General features: G+C 50.2%; 1 protein-coding gene across 1 annotated transcript in view; it reads left to right on the forward strand.

Moving 5' to 3' along the window:
• LOC137299319 (cystinosin-like) overlaps positions 1-15,429 on the forward strand; it is a 41,685-nt gene that overhangs the window by 23,080 nt on the left and 3,176 nt on the right. The window contains exons 7-10 of the mRNA XM_067967966.1: positions 301-400; positions 11,122-11,241; positions 12,004-12,174; positions 12,969-13,086. Of these exons, the coding sequence (XP_067824067.1) occupies positions 301-400; positions 11,122-11,241; positions 12,004-12,174; positions 12,969-13,086 (509 nt within the window). The remainder of the gene's footprint in view (positions 1-300; positions 401-11,121; positions 11,242-12,003; positions 12,175-12,968; positions 13,087-15,429) is intronic.

A 15,429-nucleotide genomic window follows, 5' to 3' on the forward strand; every position in this document is an offset into this window, starting at 1 on the left:
TCAATTGCCGTTTGCGGAAGAGAGTTCCAAACTTCTACAACCCTTTGTGTGTAGAAATGTTTTCTAATCTCACTCCTGAAAGGTCTGGCTCTAATTTTTAGACTGCCCCCTACTCCTAGAATTCCCAACCAGCCAGGCCCTCCTTTTCTCATACAAAATGAATCTTGTGTCGAATGTAATGTTTGGCTTTTTTTGTATCCGAGATCCTGTTGTCTCCTATAGACCTGTGTTCTGAGCAGATTGGTTTATAAATTAGAAGTGCTGGTGCTACTACATGATGTCTCTCTCTCTCTCTTTCAGTGTGGTTGGATTGAGTTTTGATTTTCTAGCACTTAATCTGACTGGTCACATTGCATATGGAGTGTTTAACATTGGTCTGTTCTGGATTCCATATATTAAGGTAACATCTAATTCCATATATTAAGGTAACATCTAATTTCCAATCCTCCCTGGCTACAGGCGTGGTGCCGGAGGATTGGTGGACTGCTAACGTTGTACCGTTCAAAAAGGGAGAAAGGGATAAACCTAGGAATTACAGGCTAGTCAGTGGTGGGGAAATTATTGGAAACAATTCTGAGGGACAGTATAAATCGTCATTTAGAAAGGCACAGGTTAATCAAGGACGGTCAGCATGGGTTTGTTACGGGAATGTAGTGTCTGACTAACTTGATTGAATTTTTTGAGGAGGCTTGCTGAGGGTAGCGCGTTTAATGTAGTCAACGTGGATTTTAGCAAAGCTTTTGACAAGGTCCCACATGGCAGACTGGTCAGAAAAGTAAAAACCCATGGGATCCAAGGGAAAGTGGTAGGAAGCAAATGATAATGGTCACCGGGTGTTTTTGTGACAGGAAGGCTGTTTACAGTGGGGTTCCGCGGGGCTCAGTACTAGGTCCCTTTGTTTTTTAAGATCTATATCATGATATGGACTTAAATGTAGGGGGCATGATTAAGAAGTTTGCAGATGTTCCAAAAATTGGCCTTGTGGTTAATAGTGAGGAGGAAAGCTGTAGACTGCAGGAAGATATCAATGGACTGGTCAGGTGGGCAGAAAGGTGGCAAATGGAATTCAATCTAAAGAAGTTTGAGGTAATGCATTTGGGGAGGGCAAACAAGGCAAGGGAATACACAATAAATGGGAGGATACTGAAATGTAAAGGAAGTGAGGGAGCTTGGAGTGCGTGTCCACAGATCCCTGAAGGTAGCAGGACAGGTAGTTAAGTAGGCATATGGAATACTTTCCTTTAATAGCTGAGGCATAGAATATAAGAGCAGGTCAATAATCAGGGGGCATAGATTTAAAGTAATTGGTAGAAGGATTAGAGGGGAGCTGAGGGGAATTTTTTTCACCCAGAGGATGGTGGGGGTCTTGAACTCACTGCCTGAAAGGGTGGTAGAGGCAGAAACCCTGAACTCATTTAAAAAGTACCTGGATGTGCACTTGAAGTGCCGTAACCTGCAGGGCTACGGACCAAGTGCTGGAAAGTGGGATTAAGCTGGATAGCTCTTTTTCAGCCAGCGTAGGCACGATGGGCCGAATAGCCTCCTTCTGTGCCATAAATTTCTATGTAAGGAGTCGCACAACACCAGGTTATAGTCCAACAGTTTTATTTGAAATCACAAGCTTTCGGAGCCTTGCTCCTTCGTCAGGTTAAGTCACTTCACCTGACGAAGGAGAAAGCCTCCGAAAGCTTGTGATTTCAAATAAAGCTGTTGGACTATAACCTGGTGTTGTGCGACTCTTTACATTTGTCCACCCCAGTCCATCACCGGCATCTCCACATTATAAATTTCTATGATTGAGGTAACATTTAATTTCCTTTGTGGAGGTAACATTACAAAGAATGTACAGCACGAACAGGCCATTCAGCCCAACAGGTCTGTGCCAGTGTTTATGTTCCACACGAGCCTCCTCCCTCCCTACTTCATCTAACCCCCATCAGCATATCCTTCTATTCCTTTCTCTCTCATGTGTTTATCTAGCTTCCCCTTAAATGCATCTATTCTAGATACCTCAACTGCTCCATGTGGTAGCGAGTTCCTCATTCTCACCACTCTCTGGGTAAAGAAGTTTCTCCTGAATTCCCTATTGGATTTATTAGTGACTATCTTATTTATGGCCCCTAGTTCTGGTCTCCCCCATAAGTGGAAACATCATCTGTGTCTACCCTATCAAACCCTTTCTTAATCTTAAAGACCTCTATCAGGTCACCCCCCAGTCTTCTCTCTTAGAGAGAGAGCCCCAGCCTGTTCAATCTTTCCTGATAGGTATAACCTCTCATTTCTGGAATTAAAATACTAGTATCAGTAATGGTGGCCATGAAACTACCGGATTGTCGTAAAAACCCATCTGGTTCACTAATGTCCTTTAGGGAAGGAAACCTGCCGTCCTTACCTGGTCTGGCCAAAATGTGACTCCAGACCCACAGCAATGTGGTTGATTCTTAATTGCCCTCTGAAATGGCCTAGCAAGCCACTCAGTTGTAAAATCTCGCTACGAAAAGTCATAATAAGAATAAAACCGGACGGACCACCCGGCATCGGACCACTGGGCACCGGACACGACAACGGCAAACCAAGCCCAGTCGACCCTGCAAGGTCCTCCTCACTAACATCTGGGGACTTGTGCCAAAATTGGGAGAGCTGTCCCACAGACTAGTCAAGCAACAGCCTGACATAGCCATACTCACAGAAATCATACCTTTCAGCCAACGTCCCAGACTCTTCCATCACCATCCCTGGGTATGTCCTGTCCCACCAGAGGTGGCGGTAGTGATATACAGTCAGGAGGGAGTGGCCCTGGGAGTCCTCAACATTGACTGTGGACCCCATGAAATCTCATGGCATCAGATCAAACATGGGCAAGGAAACCTCCTGCTGATTACCACCTACCATCCTCCCTCAGCTGATGAATCAGTCCTCCTCCATGTTGAGCACCACTTGGAGGAAGCACTGAGGGTAGCAAGGGCACAAAATGTACTCTGGGTGGGGGACTTCAATGTCCATCACCAAGAGTGGCTCGGTAGCACCATTACTGACCGAGCACTGAAGGACATAGCTGCCAGACTGGGCCTGCGGCAGGTGGTGAGCGAACCGACACGAGGGAAAAACTTACTTGACCTCATCCTCACCAATCTACCTGTAGCAAATGCATCTGTCCATGACAGTATTGGTAGGAGTGACCACTGCACAGTCCTCGTGGAGATGAAGTCCCATCTTCGCACTGAGGACACCATCCAACGTGTTGTGTGGCACTACCACTGTGCTAAATGGGATAGATTCAGAACAGATCTGGCAGCTCAAAACTGGGCATCCATGAGGCATTGTGGGCCATCAGCAGCAGCAGAATTGTATTCCAGCACAATCTGTAACCTCATGGCCTGGCATGTTCTTCACTCTACCATTAACAACAAGCCAGGAGATCAACCCTGGTTCAATGAGGAGTGTAGAAGAGCATGCCAGGAGCAGCACCGGGTGTACCTAAAAATGAGGTGCCAACCTGGTGAAGCTACAACTCAGGACTACATGCATGCTAAACAGCGGAAGCAACATGCTATAGACAGAGCTAAGTGATTTCACAACCAACGGATCAGATCAAAGCTCTGCAGTCCTGCCACATCCAATCGTGAATGGTGGTGGACAATTAAACAACTAATGGGAGGAGGAGGCTCTGCAAACATCCCCATCCTCAATGATGGCGGAGTCCAGCACGTGCGTGCAAAAGACAAGGCTGAAGCGTTTGCAACCATCTTCAGCCAGAAACGCCGAGTGGATGATCCATCTCTGCCGCCTCCTGATATCCTCACCATCACAGAAGCCAGTCTTCAGCCAATTCGATTCACTCCACGTAATATCAGGAAACGGCTGAGTACACTGGATACAGCAAAGGCTATGGGCCCCGACAACATCCCAGCTGTCGTGCTGAAGACTTGTGCTCCAGAACTAGCTGCGCCTCCAGCCAAGCTGTTCCAGTACAGCTACAACACTGGCATCTACCCGACAATGTGGAAAATTGCCCAGGTATGTCCTGTCCACAAAATGAATCAGTCCTCCTCCAATCCAATCCGGACAATTACCGCCCCATCAGTCTACTCTCAATCATCAGCAAAGTGATGGAAGGTGTCGTCGACAGTGCTATCAAGCGGCACTTACTCACCAATAACCTGCTCACCGATGCTCAGGACCACTCGGCTCCAGACCTCATTATAGCCTTGGTCCAAACATGGACAAAAGAGCTGAATTCCAGAGGTGAGGTGAGAGTGACTGCCCTTGACATCAAGGTAGCATTTGACCGAGTGTGGCACCAAGGAGCCCTAGTAAAATTGAAGTCAATAGGAATCAGGGGGAAAACTCTCCAGTGGCTGGAGTCATACCTAGCACAAAGGAAGATGGTAGTGGTTGTTGGAGGCCAATCATCTCAGCCCCAGGAGATTGCTGCAGGAGTTCCTCAAGGCAGTGTCCTAGGCCCAACCATCTTCAGCTGCTTCATCAATGACCTTCCCTCCATCATAAGGTCAGAAATGGGGATGTTTGCTGATTGCAGAGTGTTCAGTTCCATTCGCAACCCCTCAGATAATGAAGCAGTCCATGCCCGCATTCAGCAAGAACTGGACAACATCCAGGCTTGGGCTCATAAGTGGCAAGTAACATTCGCGCCAGATAAGTGTCAGGCAATGACCATCTCCAACAAGAGAGAGTCTAACCACCTCCCCTTGACATTCAACGGCATTTCCATCGCTGAATCCCCCACCATCAACATCCTGCGGGTCACCATTGACCAGAAACTTAACTGGACCAGCCATATAAATACTGTGGCTACAAGAGCAGGTCGGAGACTGGGTATTCTGCGGTGAGTGACTCCCCAAAGCCTTTCCACCATCTACAAGCCACAAGTCAGTAGTGTGATGGAATACTCTCCACTTGCCTGGATGAGTGCAGCTCCAACAACACTCAAGAAGCTCGACACCATCCAAGATAAAGCAGCCCGCTTGATTGGCACCCCATCCACCACCCTAAACATTCACTCCCTTCACCACCGGCGCACCATGGCTGCAGTGTGTACCATCCACAGGATGCATTGCAGCAACTCGCCAAGGCTTCTTCGACAGTACCTCCCAAACCCGCGACCTCTACCGCCTAGAAGGACAAGAGCAGCAGGTACATGGGAACAACAACACCTGCACGTTCCCCTCCAAGTCACACACCATCCCGACTTGGAAATATATCGGCCGTTCCTTCATCGTCGCTGGGTCAAAATCCTGGAACTCCCTTCCTAACAGCACTGTGGGAGAACCTTCACCACACGGACTGCAGCGGTTCCAGAAGGCGGCTCACCACCACCTTCTCAAGGGCAATTAGGGGTGGGCAATAAATGCCGGCCTCGCCAGCGACGCCCACATCCCATGAACGAATAAAAAAAAATCATCCTAGTAAAACGTTTTTGCATCATCTCCAGTGCCTCTATATTCTTTTTATAATATGGAGACCAGAACTGTTCACAATAAGTGTGGTCTGACCAAGGTTCTATACAAGGTTAACATAACTTCTGCTTTTCAATTCTATCCCTCTAGAAATGAACCCCAGTGTTTGCTTTGCTTTTTTTTATGGTCTTATTCACCTGTGTCGCTACTTTTAGTGATTTGTGTATCTGTCCCTAAATCCCTCTGCTCCTCTACCCTGTTTAGACTCTAATTTTCCAAGGAATATGTGGCCTCCTTATTCCTACGAAAATGTATCACCTCACACTTAATCTATATTGAAATTCATTTGCCCATTCTGCAAGTTTATTAATGTAATTCCCGTATTTTTTTTGCTGTCCTCAGTATTAACTATACCCCCCAATTTGGTGTCTTCTGCAAATTTTGCAATTGCACTTCTGATTCCTGAGTCCAAATCATTTATGTAAATGGTGAATAACAGTGGTCCCAGCACCGATCCTTGTGGAACACCACTTCCCACCATTTAATTCCAATTATTGAGGTAACGTTTAATTCCCTCCCCGTATATTAAAGGGGCAGGGACTGCAGCATCTGGGCCTCCGACAGGCCCACATCCCTCCTCGACTACTGGAATATCTTGGCCTCCAGGCTAGACTAAACCGGCCTCATTTGGACAACAGCAGATGGTTGTTTGACCAGTGCAAGGCCGTGCCCGTGCTGTCCTGGGCTGCAGAAGGGATGCTTTTGAGCAGTTAGTGGAGCTTCCTACTTCCTATGTTTAGTGGGTGGCATTGAGGTTGGGTCAAGATTCTCCACTCCTCGTTTTCTAAGACAGCTGACGTCTGCAGCTCACCAGCATTACACCTCCAACGAGGGACCAGATGGAGTTGCCCAATTCCCCCCCCCCCCCTCTTTGCCTAGCCAACGCTCCTAGTAGCAGATACTTCTCTGTTCTGATGACCTCTACTCTCTCGAATCCCACCACCCCCCCTTCTAGTATCATCCAAAAAATGTGGTCACAGGCCCATCGGCTCCTGAACAGAGGGCCTGGCCCAGTACAAGTACAGGAGTCCTACGCATTTACCTAACAAACAGCCTTCGATATCTAGACATTAGTTACACCCAAACTGTCTGGCCGTCTGCCCTTTCTTACTGTCATATACAGTGACCTGATCAGATGCAAATCCTCAAAACAAAACAGGTGAGGCAGCATCTGTGAAGAGAGAAACACAGTTAATGCTTCAGGTCGATGACCCTTCGTCAGAACTGGAAAACATAAAGATTTAACAGTTTTTAAGCAAATTCAGAGCCAGGAACAGGGGTGGGGTGGAAGGGGAGGGGTGGGGTGGAAGGGGAGGGGTGGAAGTCCTGCCTGCCTTGCCGCTGCAGAAACCAGCGATCTGTCTGCTCCCCCAGCACCTTCACGTTCCGCATTCTGGCACATCACGTGCCGCTGCAGAAGCTCGCGCACAGATTCCTCTGGACAGGATGGTAGCTTTTTTTTCGTTCATAGGGTGTGGGCGCCGCTGGCAAGGCCAGCATTTCTTGCCCATCCCTAATTGCCCTTGACAAGGTGGTGATGAGCTGCCTTCTTGAACCACTGCAGTCCGTGTGCTGAAGGTTCTCCCAGAGTGCTGTTAGGAAGGGAGTTCCAGGATTTTGACCCAGCGGCAATGAAGGAACAGCGATATATTTCCAAGTCAAGATGGTGTATGACTTGGAGGGGAATGTGCAGGTGGTGTTGTTCCCATGTACCTGCTGCCCTTGTCCTTCTAGGTGGTAGAGGTCGCGGCTTTGGGAGGTGCTGTCGAAGACGCCTTGGCGAGTTGCTGCAGTGCATCCTGTGGATGGTACACACTGCAGCCACTGTGCGCCAGTGGTGAAGGGAGTGAATGTTTAGGGTGGTGAATGGGGTGCCAATCAAGCGGGCTGCTTTGTACTGGATGGTGTCGAGCTGCTTGAGTGTTGTTGGAGCTGCATTCATCCAGGCAAGGGAGAGTATTCCATCACACTCCTGACTTGTGCCTTGTAGATGGTGGAAGGGCTTTGGGGAGTCAGGAGGTGAGTCACTCGCTGCAGAATTCCCAGCCTCTGACCTGCTCTTGTAGCCACAGTATTTATGTGGCTGGTCCAGTTAAGTTTCTGGTCAATGGTGACCCCCAGGATATAGCCCAGGTATGTCCTGTCCACAAAAAGCAGGACAAATCCATTCCGGACAATTACCGCCCCATCAGTCTACACTCAATCATCAGCAAAGTGATGGAAGGTGTCGTCGACAGTGCTATCAAGCGGCACTTATTCACCAATAACCTGCTCACCGATGCTCAGTTTGGGTTCTGCCAGCACTTGGCTCCAGATCTCATTACAGCCTTGGTCCAAACATGGACAAAAGAGCTGAATTCCAGAGGTGAGAGCGACTGCCCTTGACATCAAGGCAGCATTTGACAGAGTGTGGCACCAAGGAGCCCTACTAAAATTGAAGTGGGGAAAACTCTCCAGTGGTTGGAATCATACCTAGCACAAAGGAAGATGGTAGGGGTTGTTGGAGGCCAACCATCTCAGCCCCAGGACATTGCTGCAAGAGTTCCTCAGGGCAGCCCGCATGCAGCAAGACCTGGACAACATCCAGGCTTGAGCTGATAAGTGGCGAGTAACATTTGCGCCAGACAGTGACCATCTCCAACAAGCCTGGATGTTGCATGCGGGCATGGACTGCTTCATTATCTGAGGGGTTGCGAATGGAACTGAACACTGTGCAGTCATAGCGAACATCCCCATTTCTGACCTTATGATGGAGGGAAGGTCATTGATGAAGCAGCTGAAGATGGTTGGGCCTAGGACACTGCTCTGATGAACTCCTGCAGCAATGCCCTGGGGCTGAGATGATTGGCCTCCAACAACCATTACCATCTTCCTTTGTGCTAGGTATGACTTCAGCCACTGGAGAGTTTTCCCCCTGATTCCCATTGACTTAAATTTTACTAGGGCTCCTTGGTGCCACACTCGGTCAAATGCTGCCTTGATGTCAAGGGCAGTCACTCTCACCTCACCTCTGGAATTCAGCTCTTTTGTCCATTTTTGGACCAAGGCTGTAATGAGGTTTGGAGCCGAGTGGTCCTGGCTGATCCCAAACTGAGCATCGGTGAGCAGGTTATTGGTGAGTAAGTGCTGCTTGATAGCACTGTCGACGACACCTTCCATCACTTTGCTGATGATTGAGAGTAGACTGATGGGGCGGTAAGTGTCCGGATTGGATTTGTCCTGCTTTTTGTGGACAGGACACACCTGGGCAATTTTCCACAGTCGGGTAGATGCCAGTGTTGTAACTGTACTGGAACAGCTTGGCTAGAGGCGCAGCTAGTTCTGGAGCACAAGTCTTCAGCACTACAGCCGGGATGTTGTCGGGGCCCATAGCCTTTGCTGTATCCAGTGCACTCAGCCGTTTCTTGATATCACGTGGAGTGAATCGAATTGGCTTAAGACTGGCTTCTGTGATGGTGGGGATATCGGGAGGAGGCTGAGATGGATCATCCACTCGGCACTTCTGGCTGAAGATGGTTACAAACGCTTCAGCCTCGTCTTTTGCACTCGTGCTGGATTTCGCCAACATTGAGGATGGGGATGTTTACGTAGCCTCGTCCTCCCATTAATTGATTAATAGTCCACCACCATTCATGACTGGTTGTGGAATTGCTTAGCTCTGTCTATAGCATATTGCTTCCGCTGTTTAGCATGCATGTAGTCCTGAGTTGTAGCTTCACCAGGTTGGCACCTCATTTTTAGGTACACCTGGTGCTGATCCTGGCATACTCTTCTGCACTCCTCATTGAAGCAGGGTTGATCCCCTGGCTTGTTGGTAATGGTAGAGTGAGGAATATGTCGGGCCATGAGGTTACAGATTGTGCTGGAATACAATTCTGCTGCTGATGGCCCACAGCACCTCATGGATGCCCAGTTTTGAGCTGCTAGATCTGTTCTGAATGTATCACATTTAGCAGTATGATAGTGCCACACAACACGTTGGATGGTGTCCTCAGTGTGAAGACGGGACTTTGTCTCCACAAGGACTGTGCAGTGGTCACTCCTACCAATACTGTCATGGACAGATGCATCTGCGACAGGTAGACTGGTGAGGACGAGGTCAAGTAGGTTTTTTTCCCTCGTGTTGGTTTGCTCACCACGTGCTGCAGGCCCAGTCTTGGAGCTATGTCCTTCAGGACTCAGCCAGCTCGGTCAGTAGTGGTGCTACCGAGCCACTCTTTGTGATGGACATTGAAGTCCCCCACCCAGAGTACATTCTGTGCCCATGCTACCGTTAGTGCTTCCTCCAAGTGATGCTCAACATGGAGAGGACTGATTCATCAGCTGAGGGAGGACGGCAGGTGGTAATCAGCAGGAGGTTTCCTTGCCCATGTTTGACCTGATGCCATGAAATTTCATGGGGTCCGGAGTTAATGTTGAGGACTCCCAGGGCCACTCCCTCCTGACAGTGTATCACTGTACCGCCACCTCTGGTCGGTCTGTCTTGCTAGTGGGACAGGACAGACCCAGGGATGGTGATGGAAGAGTCTGGGATATTGGCTGAAAGGTATGATTCTGAGAGTGTGGTTATGTCAGGCCGTTGCTTGACTAGTCTGTGGGACAGCTCTCCCAATTTTGGCACAAGTCCCCAGATGTTCGTGTCTGTGCTAGGTATGACTCCAGCCACTGGAGAGTTTTCCCCCTGATTCCCATTGACTTCAATTTTACTAGGGCTCCTTGGTGCCACACTTGGTCAAATGCTGCCTTGATATCAAGGGCAGTCACTCTCACCTCACCTCTGGAATTCAGCTCTTTTGTCCATGTTTGGACCAAGGCTGTAATGAGGTCTGGAGCCGAGTGGTCCTGGCGGAACCCAAACTGAGTATCGGTGAGCAGGTTATTGGTGAGTAAGTGCCAATAACCTGCTCACGACACCTTCCATCACTTTGCTGATGAGTGAGAGTAGACTGATGGGGCGGTAATTGGCCGGATTGGATTATTGCCCCAGCTGAGACTGGTCCAACCCCTTAGACAGGAGGTGGGCCAAGTCTGCCAGACATCCGCACGGCTGCTGGGCAGCCCAACCCCAAGGTATCATTGAACAAAGTCTCCGCCTTCAGGCAAGAGCCTGTCCCACTACATCTACCCTGGAATTCCTACAGCAAATGCCCAGTAACACCCGATAGTATCCCTGACTCTGCACAGATGCTTAAAGTCTTTGTGCCGATGGAGATCAAATGGGGAATGGTGTTAAAAGGTGGGCTGTGGTGGATCGAGGAGTAGGAACTTGGTGAGCCATCACGGCGTGCAGGTAGATTGTGTGGATGGGACTCCTCCCCTGTGTAGATACGTAGACAGCTGGCTGACCAGTGAGGCTGAGCCAATGGCCTGGCAATGAAAGGAAGTCCATCCCATTCCAAGGTGAGGATCATTTGGCTGGGCCGGGCTGGTCGAGGCTTTTCAGTAAGAGTAACAGCTCATATGTCCTTTTGAATCTGATGTGATTAAGACCTCAGTTTAATTCCAAATTAACGGAATGTGACCAGGAAGACTAGAAATGGAGACGAGGAAAGGACAGGAGAAGGGGAGTTGTGCCCCAGCCGGGGTCCCCGGCCCCACCGATTGACTTTCATTAATGCGCTAAATCTGATATCTGCTTTTTCAGAACCTGTTCCTGAAGGATAACCCAGGTGGGGTGAACCCAGTGGAAGCAAGTGATGTCTTCTTCAGTCTCCATGCAGTCCTGCTAACAGTGATTACAATCTGTCAGTGTTGCTTGTATGAGGTCAGTCTGCCTATGAAAGGACTATTGTTACTTTTGGCTTCAGAATCATACAGCTTATAGCACTGAATGGGGGTGGCGGGGGACACGACCGATTTTAAAAGCCCTGTGTGTGTACACCCTCCAGGGTCTCTCTTCCTCCAGAGTTAGTGTAGACTTTGATTCACTCTTCCCAACATGAACTACTTCATATTTCTCTACACTGATCCACCAGCCCAGTCTGATAATTGGTCCAGGTCCTCCTGAAATTTCTTGCACTCTCTCGCATTTTGTTGTACCCCTTGATTTGGTATTGGTAAACTTTGTATCATTCCACTTGTGTCTCCAAATCATTTATATAAATAGAAAATAAGAGGTCCCAGCACAGATCCCTGGGTCATACCTCCCACCAATCCAACAAACGCCCATTTACCCCAACTCTTGACTTTGACTCCTCGCCATCTCTTGATCAACACCACTACACTCCCTTCAATACCATGCACCTTTATTTTCGTAAGATGTCTCTTATGTGACAACTTTTTAAAAGCCTTCTAAAAATCCATATGTACAACATCCATTGCATCCCCTTTGTCTGTACACTGAAAGATTTGTTTAAGTTAGTGACCTGCCCAATACAGAATCAGTGCTGCTCTTCACGGGACCCTCCGCACCTCAGGTACTCCTAGCTTGTTGCCGTTCCAGTCCATTACCTCTCCTTGCTGCGAGTTGTCTTTGTTTGCAGTAATGCTGTGTTCTGACTGTCTCTCCTGTACTTGTGGCACACAGAGAGGGGAACAGAGAGTATCGAGGGTGGCGACTGGACTGCTGCTGACAGGCTGGCTCTTCGCTCTCATCGCCCTGTTTGTGACCATTGCTCATAAAATCACATGGCTGCAGTATCTCTACGCCTTCTCTTACATCAAACTCGTAGTGACGCTCATCAAATATATCCCCCAGGTAGGAGGTGGGGTATCTGCACAGTGGGGTTATAGAGGGGGCTCTTGCGCTGCTTTGTGACACGCCATCAAGTGTTGGCTGGTGTGGGGAATGCAGCAGCCCCTCGGAATGGTCATTTATTTGTCCCACCCTAACACTTCCGAGGCCCCTGATGTACACCAGTATTAGAATGCTGAGGGGTTTGATCCTGAGACTGACCTCTGGGAGGTGGCAGCAGTCTGGTTGGTTGAAAGGATTCCTGTTCAGCGGATTGGACATCGTTTACAAACGGACATAGTGCTGACATCAGAAGGCTGGCGACACGACAGCACAGATCCCGTTTACTTTGCTGCCTTCCAGCTTTATGGGCTGAGGGAGAGGGTTGAGATATGGCGTGACATTAATACCATTAATAGTACGAGCATATGAAATTGACAGCAGGTAAAGACCAGCTGGTCCATCAAGCCTGCCCGACACCATGATGGCCACCCACCCACCCACCGTGTAATCGTCTGGGGGAGGCAAAAAGCCCAGAGCGAAAAGGGGAAAAATACTCCAGAAAATTCCTGGCGATCGAAACCAGTCCAGGAGATCACACGGACCAAGTGTTATCTAGAAAGACACTGACCTTCTATATGATGCGATCTCTGCCCCAGCTCCCTCTTGATGGTGATGCAGAGAGTGAATGTATTCCAGAGGCTCAGTATAAAGTGTTTGAAGTGTCTCCTGTTTAATTGTTTTTTTATCAGTGATGCTGATTGAGCAAGATTTTACTGATTTGTGTCTTTAATGTTTCACTGTCTGTCTCCCTTCAGGCCTACATGAATTATCGAAGGAAGACCACAGCTGGTTGGTCCATTGGGAATGTGCTGTTAGATTTTACTGGAGGCAGTTTGAGCATTGTGCAGATGTTCCTACAGTCCTACAACAATGGTAATGGCCGACCTGACACTGGAATGAAATGTTTACTTTGGAATGTTGAATTTGTAAACAGTCGTGCTGTGTGGGTGAGTGGTGGGATCGGAGACCCTGAAACACCACTGATAATTTACCCTTTAGAAAGGGGTCAGTGCCTTCCTCTTGCTCATGTTGCCGTTCCTGTTCTACACTCTGTACTCAACAGGAAATTCTGCAGCGTCCCTTTACACAGTGCTGATTTGAGACATTTTAGTCCCATGCACTGTTGGACTAAACCTCTGCTCTTTGATCTTCCTCTACCCCAAGCAGCCTATTGGGTTTTGTAACTTTTCTTTACACAGTTTATAGTCACATGTTTAATTCTCATTCTGCAGCTTAAAGTTGCTGTGGGAGCTTTCATTCCTAGTCCCTACACTCTGATATCTCTGCATTCCCCCTCCTGCTCCTGAGCAGGGCTGAGCCACTCAACTGCATTTGGAACCCTGTTTGCAAATTCTTCCCACCCTCTGACAGAGCCAGATGTCACACCTCTTCTTGTCGTAACTGACATCTGGATGCTGCTGTGCAATTTAATCCTTTGAAGCAGCTGCCCTGATCAGAAAGCTGCTGACATTACTTGATCAGTGACCAATCACCTCTCCACTAACACTCACTACCTCAGTGCACACCTGCTATTCTCCCATTTCAACCCCTCCGAGTCCTAGCAGTAGACAAATAATCTCGCTCAAGACCAGAACTACCTTCTGAAGCTACAGTTCATAGCATTGCCCCTTCATTGCCTCATGCAAAGAATTGGAACATCAGCCCTTAGCACTAGTTTAAAACTTTATTAATACCTTAAAATATCCTCAGACTGTGCTGTAGTGCAGTGGCACACCTCATACTTTGGGACCTGCTGGCTGTCTCTAGTAACAAAAGGTACAGTAGTGTAGTGATTGTGTTTCTTGACCAGTAATTCAGAGAACATGAGTTCAAATCCCACCGGGACAGTTAGAGAAGTTTTTTTTTAAAATCTGCTATCAGTAAAAGTGATGTGAAGCTGTCGTGTGTCGTAAAAAACCCATCTGGTTCACTAATGTTCTTTAGGGAAGGAAACTTGCCGTCCTTACCCGGTCCTGCCTCTCTGTGACTCCAGTCCCACACCAATGTGGTTGCCCTGAAGTGGCCTGACAAGCCCCTCAGTTGAGTCAGGAGGAGAGGGCGCATGCGGAGAGGGGTGTTATGGAGGAGGGGGGGTCGTCGCGGCGGGGTACGGGAGGAGGGGGGGTCGTCGTGGCGGGGGTACGGGAGGAGTCGTCGCGGTGGGGTACGGGAGGAGGGGGGGGTCGTCGCGGCGGGGTACGGGAGGAGGGGGGGGTCGTTGCGGCGGGGTACGGGAGGAGGGGGGTCGTCGTGGCGGGGTACGGGAGGAGTCGTCGTGGCGGGGTACGGGAGGAGGGGGGGTCGTCGCGGCGGGGTACGGGAGGAGGGGGGGTCGTCGTGGCGGGGTACGGGAGGAGTCGTCGCGGCGGGGTACGGGAGGAGGGGGGGGTCGTCGTGGCGGGGTACGGGAGGAGGGGGGGGTCGTCGTGGCGGGGTACGGGAGGAGGGGGGTCGTCGCGGCGGGGTACGGGAGGAGTCGTCGTGGCGGGGTACGGGAGGAGGGGGGGTCGTCGCGGCGGGGTACGGGAGGAGGGGGGGGTCGTCGCGGCGGGGTACGGGAGGAGGGGGGGGTCGTCGTGGCGGGGTACGGGAGGAGGGGGGGGTCGTCGCGGCGGGGGTACGGGAGGAGGGGGGGGTCGTCGCGGCGGGGTACGGGAGGAGGGGGGGGTCGTCGTGGCGGGGTACGGGAGGAGGGGGGGTCGTCGCGGCGGGGGTACGGGAGGAGGGGGGGGTCGTCGTGGCGGGGTACGGGAGGAGGGGGGGTCGTCGCGGCGGGGTACGGGAGGAGGGGGGGGTCGTCACGGCGGGGTACGGGAGGGAGGGGGGGGTCGTCGCGGCGGGGTACGGGAGGAGGGGGGGTCGTCGCGGCGGGGGTACGGGAGGAGGGGGGGGTCGTCGCGGCGGGGTACGGGAGGAGGGGGGGTCGTCGCGGCGGGGTAACGGGAGGAGGGGGGGGTCCGTCGCGGCGGGGTATGGGAGGAGGGGGGGGGTCGTCGTGGCGGGGTACGGGAGGAGGGGTCACAGACATTTTTTTTAAAAGTCTCTTTCTCCTGTCTACCTATAACAGTCCATCTTGTTTTATACAGGATGATGGTGGGTATTGATCTAGTGGATCATATGGGTAAATAAGGAAGGTATACAATGTCTTGTGAAGTCTTTTCTCTGTGCAGTGACCAGTTCCTGAAGTTTCCTGCCAAGAGGCTGGACCCCGTTTCT

This window comes from Heptranchias perlo, chromosome 29, assembly GCF_035084215.1.
Source record: "Heptranchias perlo isolate sHepPer1 chromosome 29, sHepPer1.hap1, whole genome shotgun sequence".
In the NCBI taxonomy this organism is placed as follows: Eukaryota; Metazoa; Chordata; class Chondrichthyes; order Hexanchiformes; family Hexanchidae; genus Heptranchias; species Heptranchias perlo.